At 40.0% G+C, this 23,689-nt stretch overlaps 1 protein-coding gene across 1 annotated transcript in view; it reads right to left on the bottom strand.

The window, feature by feature from the left end:
- Positions 1 to 234: 234 nt before the first annotated feature.
- LAPTM4B (lysosomal protein transmembrane 4 beta) overlaps positions 235 to 23,689 on the bottom strand; it is a 60,754-nt gene continuing 37,299 nt past the window's right edge. The window contains exons 6-7 of the mRNA XM_074885086.1: positions 21,101 to 21,196; positions 235 to 2,277 (exon numbers count right to left, since the gene is read on the bottom strand). Of these exons, the coding sequence (XP_074741187.1) occupies positions 2,203 to 2,277; positions 21,101 to 21,196 (171 nt within the window). The 3' untranslated portion in view covers positions 235 to 2,202. The remainder of the gene's footprint in view (positions 2,278 to 21,100; positions 21,197 to 23,689) is intronic.

Below are 23,689 nucleotides of genomic sequence, written 5' to 3'. Positions count from 1 at the left end.
ATTAACTAAAAGCTTGAATTATTTCTTGTATTTATTGTACAATAAATTATAGAACTTACTGTTCTGTTCTTCATTTATACAATATGGAGGGAAAGCTGGAGAATGGACTGGTGAGTGGACTGAAAAACTGTTGTTCAGGTAATTTACAGAGAAAATCCTGCCATGTCAGATTAATTGGACAGGAATTTGTGTATGTTTGTGTTTGGAAGACCAGCAAAAATTATCTCCATAGTCTTGAGGAAACACCCTTTTATTGTAGAGAAGTTTGTATACACAGATGCGATGTATTTACAACCAGCTTTTGTCAAACAGATGACTTGTTAAAATCCTTCACAGATCTGTTGAGAATGAAAGAAAATGAAGCTCAGAAGCCCAGTCAACCAGCCCAACCCCCAAATTCAGATTAATTCCCAAAGATAACTGTAATGAGAGAATAATACATGGAGTTATTCTGAAGGAAGCAATAGGACTGTGACAGAGATCAATGGATGGACTTCAGGATTGGTTCAGCCAAAAAGCATTCCTTAGTTTGATCTCAGAGTAGATGAACCCTGAAGTAAAAATCCAACAAGCATATGGGGACCTTCCTTTTCCCAGGGGTGTGGAAGAGACAGGCAAAAAGAGTCTGGCCCTTCCCTCCCTGGCCTCTGCAAGGACAGGTCACAGTGGCAACCTCTGTGAAAAGAAGTTGTTGGTCCTGTGTTCCCCTGGAAAGCTCTTTTCCAGAAAAAGGCAGGAAAAGATCCACTCTTCTTCAGTCTGCAGAATGGAGTCAATGCACTGAGGGTGAGAACGGGTGTCCTCCTTAGGAAGGGTTTAGACTCACATGCCAGCCTAGTCACAGGAGAGACAGCACCTTGGCTTCTTCCGGTGCCCCTCCAAACTGTGGCTCAGCTCTGCACTGCCCTTTACCTGGGGTGGTGCAATGGCATCACTCTAGTTTCAGCCTCTTCAATCACCCCAAATGCAGAGGAGACAACACAGGGGGAAACGATGAGAGGTAGAGACACACATTATATTCCCTTTTCCTGTTCCTTTTCAATTAAAAGTAGAACTTTCATCAACAACAAAAAGTTACATGTGCAGGAGGCACTTCTCTGGGGAAGAAATAAATACCTCACACAAGCATTCATGGATGGATGAGTCTCATGAGAAAGATTCTCAGCACAACCAATTCAGTCATAAGAGGAATCTAAAATCCCCACATTGATGTATATGAGAAACACGCAAAACATATCTGCTAATGCTTGAGGAAGTTACATGCATAAATTTCCCATAGGTCGGGAAAATATATCTTAGAATCTGCATAATTTAGTTCACACTCAGCAGAACATTGCGATATTTACAGGCACATGCCAGTGGGAAAACATTTGCATATTGAGTGCGAAAAGATGCATCTTTGTCACCTAACCATGGGACTTTGAAAGCAGGGATTTTGTGACCTCAGAATACTACTTGTGAAGTTGATGGGGAGGAAAAAGGTGCATAGGCAGGAAAAGAAAATTACCAGAAGTTGGTAGGAACTCTTTTTTTTGAGCGTTAGAATGGTTGCAGGCTGGGACAAAGTGAGTTCACAAGTTCTGTCTTGTTACACATCAGAGAGTTTGTCTACTCTCATTTCATATGCTCTTTTTTCCCAATTAAATTTGTTTCTCATTAGCCAGGTTGATGAGAATAGTGTGTAAGACTCATTCTTCTTCTTGCAATCATCATCCTTCATAGCATAATAACTTAATAAATTCTCGCAGAACAGGAATGAAGTAGAATGTCACTTTTTTGACTTGGTCTGTATTCTGAAGTTGAAAGTGGGCATCTGAGAAACACATTTGTAATGCTTTGGAAGATTTTCAAACAAAAAAAAAGGAAGTTACACTCTGAACCTGATTGAGAATGCAAAGTTCTACGTTCTCTAGCACTGCATGTCAGACATGGTGGACAAAGCTATTCAGTGACTACCATAACCTTAGCGCTACCCAGAATTGTTCTGAAACTAGTTCACTAGTTTCTGAAACACTACTGTAGTTGCAGCGAATTATTAAAACTATCTACAGAATTTTAATCATACAATTCAGGTTTCAATATGTCAGCAAAACAGCAATGTATAACCCATAGAGTTTATATTCTGGAAGTGAAATTATCAAACTATTGCTCCAATGTCTGAAAAGTAAAGCTATCCTCCCTAGGTACACAGCACTCTCTCACTTATGCTGACACATAAGGTGGTGGTGGATCTTTAGCAGCTCCATTCACAGGATCATCGTATGGTGGCAACAAGACCTGCAGGAAAGGAAAAAAAGGTTATATATTTTAAAAATAAACCAGCTGATAAACTTTACAGACAAGAACACCCTTAAGACCTTGTCCTAAAAGATAACAAAAATGAGTAAATTAGTAAGCAGGAGCAGAACAGTTGGAAAATGAAACAGTATTAGCTTGAAGTTCCTCCATTTCAATTTGTGTGCCTGTTTTCATTACAAAAGAAAATGTGATTTCTTCTCACTTGTTATTGACTCCAGTGACAACTTGATTTCAGCCAAAGATCATTCATTGCTGGTACCTGAATTTGTTCAATCTTACAGCGACAGTAGCGGCTTATTCTGCAGCTCTCCTCTGTCAAGAGTGCTTAAACCATGTCTCCTGGAGGAGTGCTCAAACTGCTAAACCAGAGTGAGAAAAGTCCCGAAAACCTCTCTTTCTGAGGTCTCCCTGGAACAGCTAGTAATTATTTCGGGGTGGGGAGAAAGAAAGCAAATGGAGAACAAATTACCCAATGTCTAAATAAATCTCCAGTTTCGTACTTCTGGGGCACTCAGCCATGAGAAGGAAGATGTACATTCCCATAAGCCCTTCAGTGAATACTTAAACATCTGATAGAAATTAGGACAGCTTTAATCATATATCATCCCCATACGTAGGAGTCCAGGCAGCTTCCTAGGATATGGGAAGTGCAAGTTCAGGCCACACAGGGCACAGGGGGGATTTGAACCAAGATTTCTACTTCTTTAGGCAAGCATGCTAGCTATCATGCAATTTTTAATGGCACCAGCACTGACTGACTGGTGCCATTAATTAGCTTGCATGTGAAAAGATAAAGGAGCACTTCGTCTGTGAGTCCCATCAGGGACTGAAGATAAAGTAGATGTCTGAATGAAGAATGAGTGTACATTCCCTAAAATATCTCAATATCATTTAAGAATATCAGTTGTAGTACACTGGCAGAGATACTTTATGCATCTGAAGATCAATTATTCATGATGGAATTTCCAGATTTATCAGCATCGCTTCTTGGCCATTAAACAGCACATAAAGCTGATTGTCTATAATACATAGGGAAAATCCTGTTCTCAATAAAGTCAATGGAAGTTTTGCCATGAGAAGATTTCACCAGTTCTTAAAGAAGTTGATAACCTGCCTTCTGCAAAGAAACATCTGTAATCACCCCTTTTGGAACTCATTCACAACATAACAAAGTCAGTGGGAATCTTTGTATAGGTTTAAATAGACTGGATCAGGCTTTTGTGGGATGATTCCAAGCGTGATTCACATTATACTTATGTGAGTTCACAGACATGCGTTGATGACCATTTCTTCAAGTACATCTGTGCACATGTTTGTAGGATTACAGATCTAACTTGGCATCTTCAGCCCCTAATCAAAAAAGTTTCATTATTTAGAAAAGGAAATTGTCAGAACCATCGTTATTAATACCATATATTTGAGCTTGTAAATGCAATATGCTACACACACATCCACTACATAATCTAAAAAGCCTGTATTGAAAAGCATTTAATAACTTATGTCAACTTTAAAGAGTGCAAACAGCTTATGGCTGACTACTTATCTAGTGAAATTAGGACAACATATAGAAGTTCAAATAAATATTGTGATACAAGTAGTATTTTTGCAATGTAACTTCAGTAAATCACACCGCTAAAGCATGTAAACTGTGAGATCCTCTCCCTAGTGCTGATCATTAGTTTTAATAACAGGGTTTCTAGTAAAATCTTTGTGTTACTAAAAAAGGCACTAGTTTCTCAAATGTACTGAAACATACTCATTAGTTGATTATGAAGCAATATAATTTGTAATTAAATCTGATCTACAGATGACTCTGAAAATTAATCAAGTTCACTTTGTGAAGATTTAGCCATTTTATTGCACTCTTGTAATGCTAAGCCCCAAACTGTGGTCCATTCTTTTCAGGTTCAGAGTCCACTTCATCAGGCATAATGAGAAATGATAGCAGACACAATCCACAAAGCTGTCCATCTTCCAGGTCTACGAGCTGATTAACAAAGGACAATACCTCTTCCTGTGCTCTGATCCTCTTTTAGATCAATGTGTCCTAAGACTACTGTAGTTACACCAATATTATTACCTCAGCATTGAGGTTATTGTCATTTGCAGTACGTCCCCTGGAGGATTTACTGATCTGAGTGAGCTTCTTCATTGGGTTCACTCCTGTATGAAACAAAATCTGTCTGGTAGGAGAACAGCCTCCTGGTGAGGTTTTACCTCTTGGGAGGTGAGCACTCTGCTTTGCTGTATGGACTCGAAACTCATATGTGGGTCAGTGGCCCCAAGGACCCTCAGAAGACACTTTCTTACTTACCAACAGTTTAACAAGAAGTGAGAGGAGATAGGAATACCTACAGGCGCCATTTTGGAGAAGCCACTGGCTAAATCCTAAGGCATATGGATTTCTATAGGAATATTCAAGGTATGTGGGGCATGAATAAGGGACACCACTAAAAAGGTTCAGAAGTTTCACAAGAAAATATCTACAGTGGAAGGCTAAAGAGTATTTGCCAAATGTCTGTAAAGTTTAGGGTCACTTTATTGCTGGCAAAGGTTATTTGTCTGAACAGTTCTATCAGCATTACTCTACAGGCTTAGTCCCCACACATTTTTCTGTTTAAATATTTAAACATCCTGATCTTGCACTCCCTGACATAAACAGAAGAGTGATAAAAAATGATGAGTGTAGAATGAGCAGAATTCAAAATTACTATTTTTACCTAGCAGTCTTCGAGTTAGACAAAGAAAATATGGACAGGTTATTAAACAAAGGTTAAGATGAATGAATGTGATGGACAACATGTGGAAGAAAGCACTCAGAGTTTGTGGAATACATGGCACTGGCTGGGACCCCAGGTATTTCATGTCATTAGTATAGTAAAAGTCCTTTAAACTAATCTAACTGTTTTACTTTCAGGCAATGTGGTTTTGTTACTGTTGCTTAATCATCTGTCAACTGTAAGTCTAAATAATCATCCTTCAGCTTCCACGACAGTTTGAATACCTCTTCAACCACTCTATAATTACAAATCTTGCAATTCTGCCTCTGTAAGACTACCTTTTAATTATTTTTTACAAGAACAGTGTTTCAGGCCATTACTTTCCCTTAATAATTTTTTCCATCTTTTCTCAAGTAGGTCTATTTTGGCAAAAGGAAGAAATATGATAAAACCTGAATTATCTCAGCTTTTAACTGTTTACTGTTGAGATGGTTAACAGTTTAAAAAAATCTCAAGGAAAAGAGAATTCCATTAGAATTTTAATCATTGAATTTATGCCAAAGTAGCTGAGATGAAAATCTGGATCAGAGTAGTTTTCCCTTCTCTTATGTTAATTTTAAATCTCAACATGGTTTAATGGAAGCAGATAAGTGCCTTGGACATAAACAGCATAGTTGTTCAGGCAGTACGTTATGCCGTCCAGAGACATAAAATGGAAGCCAGTCACTGAGCCAAAGGGTGAATTCAGAAACCAGAAAAATAGACAGAAACTCACTATTCAGACTTATCTAAGAACCTAATTCAATGGATGCAATCTAAAAGAATTCATGAAGGACAAAAATATATGCATATTTTAGGTCCATGGTATCCCCAAGGCAGAACATCCACTAGGATAACTGATGCATTTTGCTTCCCAGGCACTACATTTGAGCATTTCCTTGCTTGTTTGTTGTGAATTGAGAAAATGTATGTTAGTTCCCCTGGATGCTCTGGGACTAATGTTTACAGAGAGTTTGAGACTGTCACTCACAAGTTACTCTATAAAGTAAGTATGAAGGACCCCCATTTTTTGGAACTCAGTGTTCCCTGTGAAAAGAAGTTCTGGCTTTTGATCTGTAGACCAGATAGTAAGTTTGGAAGATTAGATGGTAGCAGGGTTCAGTTCTACAGGATGCCTAAAATCCAAAGGACAGAAGCTGCTAACTTCTTTTACAACCCCCATAACTGTATTTAAGAACCATGTAACATTTTAACATCATCCTTTAATATGCAGCCACAGGAGGAGATGACATTACTCACTGTTTGTGTAGTTGTCTGATGGTAAAAGCATTGCATAGAGTCTCTGAGATCAGAGCTAGGGGCTAGGGGCTCCCAAACCAAGAGGGTTCAAACCCACAGCTTCTATCTGCCTTACGAATGCTCCAGACACAAGGTTTTCAGCCAGGTTGGAAGGACCACTTTCCACCCTCCTGTTGTCACAGTGAAGCCAAGTATGCAAGAATCCATGGGGTAAGAAAGAAAGAAAGTAAGAGAAAGTGTGGCTATGTAGCCCCTTGGTTAGAGTGCTTAAGTGGGACAGGGAATCCTGGGTGCTGGGCTTTGCTCCCAATACCATTTAAGCATTTTGTGATAAGCAGTCTTGTTGTATAATACGCAGAAATAATCCAGAACTGACCCATAAGAAATCCTGGTCCTGACTTACTGGTGTTATCCAAGTGGTCTGGATAATTGTATTACATAAGCATCTTTCTATTATAAAGCACATGATACAGGATGACCTTCTCTGGAACAAATAATTACCATACAAGTTTGCCAATGGCTATATTCTATTCAGTTAATATAAGCATATGTCATTTCTTATTTTTTACATCCTGGTTAATCTGGTTTTGGAGAATAAGTTTTTTAATACATTGTTTAGAAATATGCCTAAGAAGAAACATAGGCAAATATTTGTATATTCAAACAGTTTGGAATTAATTTTGGCCTGAAGGTGTTTTTTGGGAGGGGAATTGCATAATTTCAATAATCACTTCGTATTTTTGCAGCTGATTCCACATTTATCTGGATTTCCAGTAGAAAGTTTTCTTTTTTCAACAAGTTTTCTCATATTGCTGCAGTTATTCCTGTTTGAACTCAAGCTCTTAGATCTGTTTGCTGTCTAGTACATTTCTAGAGGAGAAAATGCGCTTAGTCCTGTATGAGTAAACTTAAATAGTTGCCTAATTGATTATTTCTACATTCTTAAGAGTCTCAACCAAAACTCATTGAACTCAATAGAAATCTTTCTGTGTCTCCAGAGAGCTTTGGATTGCTTTTTCCCCCAGCCATTTGTATTCTTCACTGGGTGGAATAGTGCAACTGTCACATAACAGCTTTGAGTTTGAACAGCATTTTGGCTGGCAGTTATATGAAACTTCTGTGAGTTCCCATGGTAAAATACCTTGTTGATGTCTTGCTAGAAACAAACATCATTAGAGACAGCTCTAACATACTTTTCTCTAACACCTTCTAGAACAGAAATGCTCTTGATAATGCCAAAAAAGCTATAGACTAAAAATGTCTATGGTAAGTGCTGATGGTTGTAGTGAGCATTCAGGATTTCTCAAACCTTAGCTTTTCAATAAAAACTCTCGTCCTTTATGCTGTAGGACTTCACATGGCAGCAATACACAGTGTATAGACAGGGACAGGTGACAATGAGTAGTTGAGTGGAATTAGGGTCATCACTACGGCAATTTAATCCTGGTCCTGTTGCTGACCTTTTGAGTTTTGACAAATCGTTTGACTTGGTTTTAGGAAGATCTCGCATTTGTAAAACAGACATTATTTGAAATATCTTAAAAGGTGTTGGAAACCTTAAGACAGGTTTAAAACTCTCTTGGATGAAATTTGCATAGGACTGTATGAGACAGGGACTAAATTGTGGAAATATTTACAAACTAAATATGTATTTGCAGAAATATCAGCCTATGCCCGGAAATGTTTACTCCACCTCTTTACCACAGCTATGTATGCATTACATGTCACTCTTCTGCAGAAGTGACCTTTACATTTCAGCCACAGAAACTGCTACCAGGAATCCTTATGGGAGGCCTGTGTGAATACAGGGGGAGGAAATGGAGAGAGGGCAAAAGGAGCCTTTTATTTCACACAGCTCACTTACAAAGTGTCAGTGGGTTCAAGGCCTTATTCTCGGTTTACTTAAAAAGGGAGGGAGAGTAACTACAAAGAGAATAGTGGTAGGCGGATAGCAAGAGAATGCCAGAGCCAGTGCTGAACCATTTCAGAGGTAAAAGTGCTGAACCACAGCAATTTCCTCATCCAGGAGTCTCTGGTCCAATGTGCAGCCCCTGGCCTGGTGATAGGACAAACACTGACACAGCTGCAGGCTGAAATACAGTCACCACATGCATTTCCTTTCCTATTTCATGATAAATTTTCTCCTTGATGTAGCACAGAGCTGATGCATCGAGTTCAGAGACAACTGAATTGAAAGATGAGGTTTTAAGCAGCACATGCCTGGTTGCATCAGTCCTCTACTCTGGGTTCATTTCAGCCCAGTGATTCCAGCTTGAGACCAACCACCGACTTGTATTAATATGATACCATTGTGCAGTTTGGAAAGGGTTTGATGGTATGCAATCACATTTACTAATTTCATGTTTACTTCACTGCTCTCCTGTTATTCACCCAGCCAAAAGGAGTGGAATTTCCTCCCACGGCTGCGGTGCTTTGAGGAGCCATTAACTACAACCTAAACCAGGCTCAGCTGCAGTGAAGCAAGCAACTAGCCTACAAACAGCTCTGCAGGGAAGGCTGCTGGCGTGACCACCTGTTCAGTTCAAGGTAGTCCCAACAGCCCTCATGTACTGTTGGGTTCTTCACTACGCAAATATTAAGAAGATCAACTGGGGAAAACAGAAGATTTCCATGTATATAAACAGCTATAGCTGGCTGATTACTTCACTCTCTATGCAGGAAAGGCTGAGATTAACTCTCTCTTTGCATCATTTTCCTGTCAAGTTTGACAATGTGCTTTGCTTCTGAGAAGTCTGAGATTACAGAGGAAAATGTAAAATTAAGATGTATTTTTTGCTCAAAATTTTCAGAAATCCAGATCTTCTCAGTAGAGCTCTGTTTTGGAGACTCAAGGCACCAGGTGGAAGCTATTTCCTTTAGTACTGTGTATGACAATGAACACTGGACTATGTGTAAATATCACTATTCACATAATTAATTTTGTATTTTATTTGAAATGAAATAAAGCTATTAATGTAGCACGCTTTATTTCCTGTACAAAATTTACTGCAAGTTACTATATATACTAGTTTAATTGAGGTAGACTCTTCAAAAGTTTCTTATGTTTCTGTACATAGGGTGGGAAGTAGTGTTTATCAAGAGTTTCTGAAGAAATAGGGTTTTTCTACAATGGATGTCCAACAATTTTTAAGCCCCAAGCTTTGCAGGTGTCTCAGGAGTCTTCTGCTACTTTTAAAAATTCAGTTCATAAACTGCAGGTGCAAATTGTACCTTTGGGTCATCTGATCTGGCCATCTCTGAGGTAACTTCAGAAAAGTAGGTAGTATTTGGCCCTGAAGAACAGTAGATCATGCACGCTCAGATTATCAAGGGAGACAGATTGACTGAAAGAGTTAGGAAGTATTAAAACTAAACTGAGAATTCAGAGTTTTCTCTTTAACCCCTTAACATGAAGACACACTTTACACTGACTGTATGAAAAGACTGACAACCTTCAGGAGAAGAGGGAGCTTTTTCCTAGTGGTGAAGAAACAGGAATGATAATAATTCTGTGGTGAGAAGCAGTCAAATGTTGCATGCAAGATAAACACTGGAGAAAGAAGCAGGGATTAGCTTTCATCACGCTGCAGCTAAGCACATGCATGTCGGGACAACTCCACTGGATCAGATGAAAGGCCCATCCAGATCACAGTAATTAGTGATGGATGATGAAGAAAGAGAAGTGCAAGACAGAACAATAAAAGAAATGAAGAAAGAGCAGTGCAAGCATATATAGTCATGACTTGCCCGGAATATTCCCCAAACTGTCAGAAATTTGAATGTCAAGTACTTGCTGAATTACTGGTCATGTCTTAGAGGAATTTTTCTTCCACTGAATTTTCTAGCGTGCATTTGAATCCATGTTGACTTTTAGCACCCGCAACGTCCTGTGGTAAGCAGTCCTACATCTAATCTAGGTGTTACATGAGGAAATACCTTCTTCGGTTTGCTATGAAACCTGCCACTAGCTGTTTCATTGAATGTCCCCCAGTTCTTTTGCTAAGACAGTGAGCAGTTGTTCCTCCTTTACATCCTCCGCCTTTACTTCCTCTGCTTTTACCTCCTCTGCTTTAAAATCAACTGTGATTTTAAAGACCTCTGTTATGTTCTCTCTTGTTCTGTCCCTCTTTCATTCCACTAAGGAGCCTTGCTCCCCTGCAGTGCAGTCTGTAGTTAATTTCTTCATACTAAGAAACTCACTTGACAGTTTTGGGTCCAGGCTGAAGAGAGAGCTCTAAGACCAGGCATGTGGGGAAGCATTACAATCAGGAGGGTGCTGGGGAGAGTGCTGACCTATCTGGATGAAGCTTCCTTCATGCTCAGAAGAATGGCAGGCACTTTCACCCACCTGACCTGTGTTAGATGTTCTTCCAGATGAGATCAACTGCCCTTTAGAAGCAATTCTTTTAAAAAAAATGCTTATAAATATCTGCTTAAGAGGTGGCTGTTTACAATGTAAATGGCTGCTCTGGTCAAATGAGTCCAGTCAAAGCAACTGTTTCTGAGAAAGTCAGAGAGCAACGTTTACAAAAAACCTTTCCCATCTTTCTTCTGGGTATAGGGCCAAAGCTTCATATCCAAGACAAATCATACTTAATATCAAATGAGAAAAGTTTTACTTTGTTTTATGCACAGATGCTTTTGCTTGAAAAGTTTGTCCAAAATGTGCTAGTTCATTACTGTTTAAGGGTTTCGTGATATGTTGTCTATCAAATGAATCCCAAGAAACCTTCCTCTCAACATGGACAGGAAGTATTTTCATGTTTATGTGTATGCATTTCCTTTAGAAACCGCACTAGAATGGTTACAGATGGAGTAGCTGGAAGCAAAATAGCTCAGAGATAATTTATAACCCCATTCAGTGAAGAAGTAGGCCTCAATGCTGTAAAATCATCTGTGCAAAGTTAGAGTTGGTATGTTTTGGGTTTTTTTGGCGAAACTGCTTGTTTATTCCAAACCACCAGCTCTCCAAGACACTATTTAAGAAACTTTACACGGGTTTATGGATTTCTGTAATAGAGCAGCACAATGCTTTCAGCACTTCAGATAGAGGAATAAATGTATATATTACTAGGACACAGCAATATTTAGGGACAGAATGTGATTACCCTTGCGTGGGAAGAAAATTGGATTCGGGAAGCTATTGTCTTTTTCCATCATGTGCAAGCTCATAAAAGTCATCCAGAATAATGGTGTAATTACCCTCTCCATTCAAAGGCATAGAGGGATAGTCCACCTCAGGTCACAGAAGTGTTTCCTACATCTTGGCCAGCCCTCTGCTGTTGCATCTCTAGTTGCACGTCATGATTTGTATGGACCAAAAATATTTATTTTTTCAAATTTCCCTTCATTTTTTTTTTTTTCAAAATGAGCATTTGCTGGATGAGCACATACTTTCTCAGGAGGTACTTGTGTGCATGTCATCGGTACTGAAGACTGGAAGTATACTTGGGCTCTGTGTAGCAAATGGTTGATGTGTTGTCCTGAGTGCAGAGACTGTGACAGAGCACTAATCTTTTGAACAACTTTTAAAATACTAACCTGCATCTATTTCAAACATTATCTCCTCTTAGGATTATATCGTATATCCCACTCAAGAGTTAACAAGACAGGAACCTAGGAATAGCTCCCATGGGGCATTCAAATTGTTTAACCTGACTGGTCATCTCCCAACAGTGTGGTTATCACAGCTGTGCTTGCATGACAGATATTGTTGGAAAGGCTTCTGTCTTATCTTCACCTCACCAGATGGACCGGTTTTCCCTATCTATATGCCTAGGGACATGGGGTGACTCAATGTCAGTATCTGGGCACCACACCAGAGAGATGGGCCAGTTGTAAAGTTTGGAGGTAGATTTTGAAGTGTCATTATAACATTTGGGAGCATTAAGATCTGGGATTTTGAGATGACCAATCTCTAGTTCTGTCTTCCATACATATTTTTCACTGATTTTTATTTTTATATGAACACATTCTTTTGGTATCACTATTAAAAAGTAAGGCATAATATTGCCATATAAAACACAGTTTTTCTCGCACAGTGTGTTTAGGCATTTCCTAGTGAATGCTGAAGGGAAGCCTTTGTTTATAACAAATTTTTACAATACTGTGTTAAAAGTACAAAGGAACGAAAGGTGATGAACTGACAGCTTGAGAGAGAAGTCTTATGTTAATAAATCACATCTGTAAAGCACCTGTCCACCAGAAACACCCGCAAACTTTTGCAGATCTTCTGAATTTGGTAAATGAATGCCCACTCTGCCTTCCTCTTTCTGAAGCTGACTGTTTGTCTCAGAGTTCATTTAAAGCAGACCTTGCTTTTCTCACTGCTCATAAACCAGAGGACCAAAACCGCAAGCGCTGTACAGTTTGGGATAGACCGCAGCAGGCAGTCCTGTGTCCATAAAGAGTCCTGAGGGACGCTTGGGAAGAGTGCAGTTGCTCTATGGGAGCCATTAAAGTGAATTGAAATCAAACTGTAAGAATGGTCCAGAAATTACCAGAAGCCATTAATAACCGCAGGAAGCCAGAGCTCTTGATTACCGTCACACCCTCAGCAAAACAACGGCAGCTGGGTGCTGCTCCCTGGTAGGGGGCCGAGCTTTGCCTCCAGGCACTCTGTGAGAGCACAATGCCACCTGCTGAACCACCAGCTGCCGCCGCTGCCCCCCGCCCTCCCACCCAACCGAGCGCTGATTTTCCGTCTGCATCTGCATGGTTTGTGGTGTTGGGTAAGTTTCAGCAGAGAGGCTGGGGCTGGAGGGACTGGGGTGTGCGAGGAGTTCCTCCTCCGCTTGGCAAAGGCCAGGCTTGCACTGTGCAAGGGGATGCGATGCAAAGATGCCAGATGAGCTAGTGCTGGAGCTGAAGGCAGGACCGCCTCGGGGAAGAGCAGCTCTGCAGAAGGGCAGGGCTTCTACCGTTGGCCAGCTATATGGCTATAAAGGCACAGCATGGCTAACTGCTGCCGGGACTTTGCCTCTTGCACTCTGCTGCATTTCCCTGCTTGAGCAATACCTGCCTGAGTGAATTCAGGCCTTCCCCGTCCTTTGTTGCACAGCGTAACTACGGCTTGAGCCTGACCTGGAAAATTCACACACAGCTCAGTTTATACACCCATATATCCTTGGCAACAGGGATTTAAGCTGTCATCAGCTTTTGCCACACTGATACGTATCCTTGGAATTATACTGAAGACTCTGACTTGTTTTTTCAAGGCTGCAAAACAGCAGCTGCCAGATGGTAATGAATCAACCCTGTTAGAAAAAAAGGGTCTGTAAAGAAACTCTGCAAATTTATAAACACTCTGTTTTTTCCTACATTGCATCACTTCCAATTAATGACTTCAAAAAGATTTGGAAGATTTAAATTACACATCCCTATTTCATGTCTTCTTTTTAATCTAATTATGAACACTGAAAACAGATTTGTCTATTTCTATTTCGACTCTCTCACAAATTGTCATGTATTAGAATAATTCCAGTATTTGAACTATGAACATGAATACAGCTTTTGTGTTTAAAATAAAAGTCTACTGGGGAAAATAGATAAACATGTATATTTTGATCTTGTAATTTAACTTGTAAGTAAATTTAATGACTGTAATGACAAGGGGAAATGTTTTAGAAATCTTATTTTTAAACTTAAGAAGGTATTTGCCCCAAATTGACACCATTAATGGCCTGTTCCAAACAGCACTGCTGTCTTCTGAGAGCAGCTACCTAGTAACAGGTGAGACCTTTAACAAGAAGTGTGATTAGTGAATAGCAGTAAGCAACAGAGCAAACGGGCAGCATGAAGCTATTCAGACCACAGAGAATGCTGGATTTTAAAGCAAAATCCTTCCATAAACAAGGAAGCAATGGAAGAAAGAGTTGAGTACAGATGATAAGATGGAAAAGTTACCAAGAAAAAAAAAAAAAAGAAAAACCAATATCTTCGCTAAGATTAAAAGACAACTGACAAGGGATGGGACTTCACTGCAGGTAGAATATGAAATGCTGGACCAGCTGAATAGCTGTTTGTTGGCAGACGCAGACTGTCATGATACTTTTCTGCAACTCAGAAGAAGAGGAAGTGCGCGTTACATGTGCACACTAGCAAGATGTGAATGCTGGTATCCATGTGGAGCCAGAGCCCTTAGAAGATTCTCTGATTAAAGACATTGCTCTGGGAATGTTTATAAGCACAGTTCTGCAGAAAAACAGATCCAGCATTTAAACCCCACTCCCAGATCTCATGTAGACTATTGCACGGGACTAACTAATCACCTGCTTTACTTCAAGCATTGAGTAGTTCTGCTTATATCCTTTTTTTCTTTTTTCTTGTCCCTGCTTCTTCCTATTCTCTCCTTCCTGTTTACCCTCTTGCAGGTTTTATCAGTTTCCACTAGGGAAGGTCAGAACTCCTCTGCCTGGACTCAGTTGGAGGCCCTGAGAAGGGCTCAGAGAGTGAGTCATGCCAGGGGTATTCATTTGTGGTGTTCGCTCACTTTAAAGTATGATTGTCGTTACTACTCACTGGAAAAAGATGCCTCTGATCTAGTGGCCCAGTAATAATGTTATGCCTACAAACTGCCACACAAGGCCAGCTACCTGGTGAACATTGCCAAGTTTGTAGGACTTTTATGCCACATTATGAAACATATCTTTAAAGCAGGACTTTTCTCCAAGTTGTCTTCTACTCTGACATTTACTCTCCCAAAACCAGCTCAGTAGTTGGAAATCACAGGTCCCAAAGCACCTGTCAGAAACAAGAGCTCTTGCCCATGGTTGTCTGCCTCTGGGCTCCATCTCAGGCTTCAGTCTGTTTAACTGGCATGAGTCTAAGGGTCCTTCTCTCCATCCGTAACCGAACTAATCACCTTCCACACATGTAGAATAACACAATAATGCAAAGAATGGCTCTTCCAACATTACCAAAGAATATTCTTCCTCTTCTCAGAGGAATCATCCAGCAGGAATGAAAGGCCTAACTCTGCACTTCTCAAATAGGTCTTCTATTGCTTTGAGAAAGGAGGGCAAACAAAAGTGTTGACAGATTAATTACAGGCTACTTAGCTGATGTTATGTCCACAGAAGGAAATTATCTGCATTGAAAAAACAAATAACTTATTAACCGTTGTGGATAAATGTATGTCAGATAGGATCCATTGGAGCAGTTTGATAAAGTATGTAAGAATCTAAATCCCACTTTGAAGAGAGATTTACGGCTTTACATTTTATCCCCACTGGCAGCATGGCCAGAGATGAAACTTCCATTGATTGGCTTCAGTGAGAGTTAAAAATAAGCAAAATGAAATCCCCTGGCTGTCCAAGAGCACAAAGGAGCTCTTCCTGCTTCAGAGAACAAAATATCTAACTTGGGGTTATCATTTGCACTCATATGCTGGCAATTTTTCCAAATTGGATGAACTTTTCCATGCTACTGCTGTCACAGTTTAAATTAGTGTAGAAAATGAATCTTCATCAATGGTGTGCTTGAGCAGTTGGCAGGAAAAGCAATCCCAGATTGGGAAAGTGGAAAAAATAATCTTCAGTTTACTATGGTTCACTGCAGGGGAGCCACCTTACTGCCATGCCAAAATCTCCTACAGATACCTCCAGAAACTGAGGGGAGAGAAGTATTGGAAAAACACTTAGAGGAGGGAGATGATACCATATTCCCAAGTGACTCTGCTGTGATTAAGGTACACAGCTGGATCCCCAGGTCCTGGCATTATCAGCCACTGGTGCATAGGAGGGTCACATCTTCCCACTGTCTGGGGTCCAGGCCATTCCCCGACCCAGCACCAGCTGGTCCCCCCACCCCATAACACAGTCTGTTCATGGACCCAAGCTGGGTACATTCATGTGGTGTCAAAATTTGATCAAAGGCCACAGAAGGAGGACCTCTCACCTAACAAGGACAGCAGGAGTATCCCATTCACAGCCTGCAGTGGGAAGGATGTCTGTTTGTTCCAGATGGCACAATTGCAAAAAGGATGGCTTAAACCACTTACGCTGAGTGGCAAAAATCAGATTATCTTGTAGCCAATAACTGTAGCTATCAGGTTAGTTACAGTTCAGATCTATGAGCACTGTTTACAAGAACTACTTTGATCGAGAGAACTAGCTGGAAGTTTCTGTGCTGGGAATTTCCCCTCCAGATCAGTCCACACTTAAGTTATTTTCATGACTTTTAGTGGTATGAAAATTAGACAGTTAGTAGGAAGGCAGAGAGACAGCTGAATATTTTTGAAAATAGAAGTATTATTGAATTGGGGGCTGGTAACAGAGAGGGGTCTGCAGAGAGGATCTCACAAAGAGTGTGAGAGAAGGTATGACAGATACAGGAGAGCACCAGTGACCGGTGTTGGCAGAGCAGTCCTGTGTGAGGACAGAAAACACAAAAGCTCATCTCTTGGGAGGACTTATCAGTAGATTTCCACCATGTGACCAGCCAAGAAGAAGATGGATGAATACTGCTGTTGAGACCTGTATACTCTTAACGTGAATTTACAGAGTCATGATGGACTTGCTCTAGATAGAAACGAGGAAAACTAATTGTGAGACCTACCAAGGTCACAGAGAGCCAAGGAACAAGTAACAAGAAGCAGGCCTGCATGGCTGGGCTTACAGAGTTATCCATTCTCCTGATCAAATCCGGATGTGATGTGTAAGCGTGCTTACACACCCTACCAGTGATAAATTAAGAAATGCAGTAAAACAAAAGATAATCTGGTTATTATTTTCAGAACAACTTTCTGGATTGGAGAACCAATTATAAACAATCACAGCTTCTTACTCTGTTGAACCAAATCTTAGTGCTCTATATTAAAGAAGTTTCTTTCTTTCCTAAGGAAGACACTTGTAATCCAAACATCTCAGAAGGGTTCACAGCTGCTGTAGCCAGCAAGTAACTGTGGACCCTTCCTATCTCTCCTGCCATAGCATCCCAGCTAGTAAGGATTTGATTGTTCTTCTTGAGAAAATCTTCCCAGTCATTAATGTCATATTTCCATTCTAACTGAAACTCTTAGATATATTTTTCAAGGGTTCTGAGCAGGTAAAACAGGCAACTCCTAGTTCAAAAGTTAGAAGAGGGAAAATAATGGTCTTTATGAAGGCATAAGTAAATTTGTATTTATCTAGCGATGGAATATCCAAGACTTTGATTTTGCCAAGATGTTAACAGACCAGAGATAAGAATAACTATTGTAGCTGACATGCCTTCTCTTACAACAGACGTAGGTCTCCCTTCAAAAAATGGCACCCACAATCATTGAGTAATCATAACATGAATGCAACTGTTTATGGCTATTTAACTGTCTGTAATTAGAGTTATTAGAGAACAGGGTTTTACCCATTCCTTTTCCATTTTCAATGCAAATCCTGCAGGTATATAGAATTTGAATTCACAGATGAATTTGCTGATTTATAACTGAAGGCAGAGATTTCTTTTTTCCCCTGAGTGCAGATTATAAGAGAAATAAGCTATACATTTCATTTTTAAGATATTTTTTGAAGACAGATCTCCCAAAAAATTGTAAGACACAGTAATAAAACATTTGTAGTAATAAATTTCATAGCTTCATCGAAAATATTTATGTAACTGCAGAAAGCTTTTGAATTTCTAATCATCTCAATACATATAATAGATCTTTTAAGTTTGGCAGTAAACTAACCCATGTTCTAGCCCATATCTAAACTCCATTCTAAATGTTTTTTGTAATACAGTATCTAGCACTTGCAACCCTAATAACTTTTAAAACAAATCTTGTGTTCAGGGTGTAGATGAGATACATTAGTTATTATGCAGTACAAGAGATATTAGCAGGTAGCAGCTGGGATCTGATTGCTAGATTTTGGAAGTGTTGGGATATAATTGAAACTTGTTACTCTAAATTGTAGGTATTATGACCAGTCCCATATTTAAGCTTAGATTTTCATTTCCATTTGTACAGATTGGTATTCTTTCAGCTAATACTGATGATAAGTATATATCAAAAAAACATCCCTGAAGACGAGAACATGCCCGGCGGATATGACCTGCAGCTCTGCTGGAATTCAGGTAGCAGGTTTGATTCTAAAAATGATGCATTTCTTTCAAAGCAGAGGGCAAAGATTGACCCACATTTTTTAAGAAACTTGTAGTTTATAATTTAAAGGCATGTTGGCGTGAAGGAGCCCTGCTGAAAGAAGTTTCCCAGCATCAATAAAAATGAAAAAACATCATTTTAATACAAAAGTACACTTGAGTGTTGGGGGAATACTGTACAATTCAACAGACAGCAGTGACCTATCACAGCATTTCAAAATTTCATGAGGTTTCTTCAAGAGTTCTAAACTCTCAAAGGTCCTCAGCACTCAACTTTCAAAGCCCTATTCTTCCACACTTCATTTTGAAACCATTTTTATCCAATTGTGTTGAGCTTAATTTTTTACAGTCATGTGAAGAGGAGTTTTTGCTGATGTCTCTCAATGTAGACATAGAAAAAAAGTCTTTCTGAGTCTGTGATTTGTGGGGGTGAAGGGAGGGGAGAACAATCTTCTGATTCACAGTGGAGAATGATGATGATTTAACCCTACAAACAGTTCTTCCTTGCTGAAGCTCAGCAATGAGCCGAAGAAAGAAAGAGGCTGCTTAGGAGCACATCAGCTCCTCCATCACATTTCTGAGTGCACTGTGCTGGTGGGTGTCCATGGAGCTTGTCAGGGAAGGATGTGCAAGAGGTGGAGACCGGCTGTGTCACCTAGGGGTGAAGGAGCTCATCCTGACTGGAGAGAAGCAGTCAGACATGGGTTTCAATGAAACTTGCCTCCACCCCAAATAAATAATTCAAAACCCAGGCTGTTAGTGACTCTCTCTCCTCCTGCCTCTCTGGCTGGGCCTGAGAAACTCTTCCACATCAGCACTGTTCCTGAGCTTTTCTGTACTCCTGAAGAAGAATTTTTGGGTGAATTCCCAAACAGCTCTTTCTATAGGACCTGATCTAACAAAACCTCATTGAACTTACTTAGAAAGCATGAACAACAAATACATCATACCTGAAAGCAAGAGATTTTGACTATATTCAAATTAAGAAGGTGTAAATACTGGGGAAAGAAAAAGAGTTCATTGATCAGGGCACTAGCTAGGAGTGCACAGCCTTTCTCAAAACCTACTGCTGCCATAGCTGTCTTGTAAGATCAAGATAAGCAAAGTCAAATTAAACTCTCAGTGCAAGAATATGTCATTTGTAAATGTGATAAAAGGACTTGCTTTCCTCACAGAAACACTTACAAGCACTTTAAAGGTGAGGAAGCAGCTCAGAGCACTTTGCTAATTACTAAATACAAAAGTACGGAGAGGAGTTTTGGTAACCAGTCATCTCTGAAGACCAAAGCCTTTTGCTTTGTAAAGGCAGCAGTGGAGCAGGTGGTTTTAATGTAGCTTTAAAAGCAACCTTGCTAAGTTTAGTTTTCCAGATAATCCAGCTGACACTCTCCCACCAACAAGCTTGCCAGTTCTGTGGGTTGTAGAGTTAGCAATATTTAAAGCTGAGTTGCAGCTACCCACAGGCTGAACAAAAGAGCTGTCAAAATTATTTCACATTAAAACTCCTGGTTTTACTCAAAGCAGATTCCAGTAGAGAAAGTAGTAATACTTCTTAGCTCTCAATAAACCCATATTTTTATACTTAAATGTCCTGGTTGCCAGCTCTGATCATAGTCCATAAAACTTCTTATGCTTTTCTTAAAGCTCCAGGTCCTGAAGACAAGTAACTATGCAAGAGTTACAACTTTCATGTAAAAGTAGTAACAGTTTTCTAAGCTCTTGTGGCTGCACAGGAACCACTCATTCCAATGGTTTACAGTTGATGGTCTAATACTTCAGTGTGTGTAGATCACCCATGACTAGGAAAACCTGAAGAAGGCAATCCTGAAATTTTACCCAGATGATCCAAAGGACCAAGTTCATGTTGCCCTCATTCTGTTACATAAATGATGTAAAGACCCTTGTTACATAAGTCAGTGGAGTCATCCCAGGGACTGATTTGGCACAGAGCCCCCACAGTGTGTAGCCTGGGTGGAACCAAGCAGCTCCACAGAGATACTGCTGCAAACAGAACTAGCTCTTTCCAGGCACTCTCTCTTCTTGTATTCCTTCAGTGTCTTCTGCAACAAGCAAGACACTGCTTAGCAGTCATGCCCTGCACATCTGCATGTCAGCATTAAACTATTATAAAGTGAACTGACACATTCCATTCTTTGAGGTTAAAATCTGCTTATTCATTTCTTCCATGTCGATCTTTGTTTCATTCTGTCTCCTTACTATACAAAACCCATCATGCTCTGGGAGATGAATCACTGAACTTTTGTTGTCTTTTAGCTCCTCTCTGTGAGTGTGTAAAGCACTACACCAGATGCTGAGTGTCCTGAATCACAGTTTCTATACCTAAATCCACATTTCATAGTGGGTGTAGACCACAGCATCCCTGGGTCCTAATCAGTCCCCCCACTGTCCAGATCATTACACATCTGGAGAGCTCAAAACTGGGGGTTATTCCTAGGGCCACAAGGTAAATTCTGGTTTAACATATAATCTTTGACAGATTATGCATAAAATAAACCCAATATTTTAGCAATAGATGTGATTTGTAAACATAGCACACCAGTCTGTTGAATCTCAAGTCTAAACATAACCAACAGATGAGGACTCTCAAAGGAATTAAGATGGTTAACTAAGGATTCAGAAATTAATATAAAATAAAGCTATTAATGAATAATATTAGACAAATGTTTGTGATCTAACATCCTTACCGCAGTGTCATTGGTGGTAATGTACACCAACACATCTGAGTTGTTTCTGCCATTAATGTACCGGTAACAGTTCCACACACAGCTTATCAAGTAACCCTGCAAAGAAAAGGGATTTGTTATTCTGTGCAGAATATAAAACATATATATTTTTCTGTTAGAGCATTCCTATTCTTATATAAATAAGAATATGAGCCTGATAGAACCATGGGACAGTCACTTTGCTGGTTGCAGTGACTGTAAGTATGTGTAGGAGCTCTGTGAGTAATCACTGTTCCTCATACGGATAGAGTTGGGGTTCTTCAGTCTTGAAAAGAGAAGGCTCCAGGGAGACCTTACTGTGGCCTTTCAGTGTATAAAGGGGGCTTCTAAGAAAGATGGAGAGAGACTTTTTACCAAGGCTTGTAATGACAGGACAAGGAGCAATGGTTTTAAACTGAAAGAGGATAGATTTACATTGGATGTGAGAAAGAAACATTTTACAATGAGGGTGGTGAGACACTGGAAGAGGTTGCCCAGAGAAACTGTGTTCAAGGTCAGGTTGGATGGGGCTTTGAGCAATCTGATCTAGTGAAAGATGTCCCTGCCCACAGGAGGGGGGTTGGAAAAAGGTCCCTTCCAACCCAAACCATTCTGTGATTATGAATACTCATGTTGCACTATGACCATCTAGGCAGAGATACTGCCATCTAGACTTGTCTGAATGTTTACTATTCCAGATATTTAATATTACAGCATACTTAATGTAGACTAATTGTTTTGAAAAGAAGCAGTTCCTTTGGGCCTGAATATAGCTAAAGTAACATGATTTTGTATATATAACTTCCATTTTACTTAAATGAGCAGATCCCATATGCTGGCTTGCTTTCTTACACCTCTCTACAAATACAGAGATATTTGGGTTCAGTCAGACACTTGTTACTGTGCATGGGATACTGTGTACCAGCAGGGGTGAGTTTCACAACATAAAATGAAGGTACAAGTTAGACTGTGACAAAAAAAGAGAAGGTGCTGCAGATGCAGAACGTCTCAGGGACAGCAGCAAAAAGTAAACAGAAATGAGTTTTGGATTCCTCCATGGTAAGGATGTTTAAATATCATCAACTGGGAGTTAGTAGTATTAGAAAGTGGAAGCAAATCCCAGTAAAAAGAGCAGAAGCACACTGGGGACTGAAGAATCATCAAGCAAATTACAGGAAACCCTCCTTGTCTTGTGAATTGAAGCCTGGCCAATGACTGTGTGGTGATCCTGTATATCACCTGCGTTGTTTCAATACTCTGTTTCACTTAATCTGACATTAAATCAATGTATTCCATATGACTGGAATGGTGTGGGGTCTTTCTATTCTTGCCTCACTAGAGAAAATTGCCAGTGTAAATGTTTTTATTGAAATTTGAAAAATTATTACTGTTATTACAAATACTTCATTTTTTTCAGTATAAAGCAAAAAACCTTTTATTGCAGCAGTAATCCTACTACAGGATCATAAACTTCACTGGTTTTGTTCCTGGAGCTCACTTTGCTCTGGGTAGGGCTGCTGCCTGGCAAGCAACTAGTTGTCTCCACTTTTTTTTTTAACTGGTTGGCCAAAGTGCTCACATCCATCATCTCCTTCACCAGCAGGAGAGATTCTAGTCTGGCCAACAGAGATGAGCAAAGTGACTGGAAGGAAGGCAGGAGGCAGTAGCACATGTGGAGGAGCTGGAGTCAGATCCTTAGCATGCCAGGGCCAAGGCTGGTGGGACTAAGCAGTTTCCTCTGGAGCTTTCTGCTTCCCATGTAGTCACACATGACAGTGATGAGAACAATGTGTTTTGATAGTGCCCAACTTATATTTTTACTTAGCAGGTTCTGCATAGCAATTCTTTCACAAACCTAGCGCATGCAAATTAAACTGCCAGCACTGATTGGATTTGCATGTGTGTCTCACTCTGAGTGAGTCATATTTTTGTGACTCACTTGCACTGATGACCTTCCAAAAGCCTCTTATCCTTTTGAGCTGCCCTGTGCTTCTTCCCTCTCCAGAGCTGTCACACATGAGCTGTGTTTTTCAGGATGCCACATGACTCACTGATGCTTGCAGATCAGGAAGCATTTTTTCCACCAGGGCCAAGCTGGCTGAAATCCAGTAAGTTTGCTTCCTCTTCTTTACAGCAGCTTACCAGACCCTGCATGACTTGGAGATGTTGCAGACAATACTTTTGACCATCAAATGAGGAGAGCAAAAGGCCTCTGGAGTGAGTTGAGTCCCAAGGGAAAGTTAGACTAGCTCTATAGCCCAAGCTGTGGGCTATACCAGCCTGCTCCAGGCTACTGAAACAAGTAGAGTAAAGGCACATACGTAAAGAACTGTATCTTTTCCAGAATTAAATAAAATGGCATTGATAATTATAAATAGTAGTAAGCAGTTCAGTATCTTTCAATGCTCAGATACAATGTGCTAAGGCATAAGAGCTAGTAGAGAACAGAGACTTGAATACAGTACATTTCTGTGGGGACTCAGCCCATCTTTATAAGAAACCCTTTACATTAAGCCTATCTATTTGCAAATCAGTTTCTATACTCCTTCTGTCAAAATCCAAACTGAGGGA

Source organism: Strix uralensis, chromosome 1 (assembly GCF_047716275.1).
Source record: "Strix uralensis isolate ZFMK-TIS-50842 chromosome 1, bStrUra1, whole genome shotgun sequence".
In the NCBI taxonomy this organism is placed as follows: domain Eukaryota; kingdom Metazoa; phylum Chordata; class Aves; order Strigiformes; family Strigidae; genus Strix; species Strix uralensis.
The sequence above is the reverse complement of the archived record's forward strand: the minus strand, read 5'-3'. Positions and strand labels throughout refer to the sequence as shown.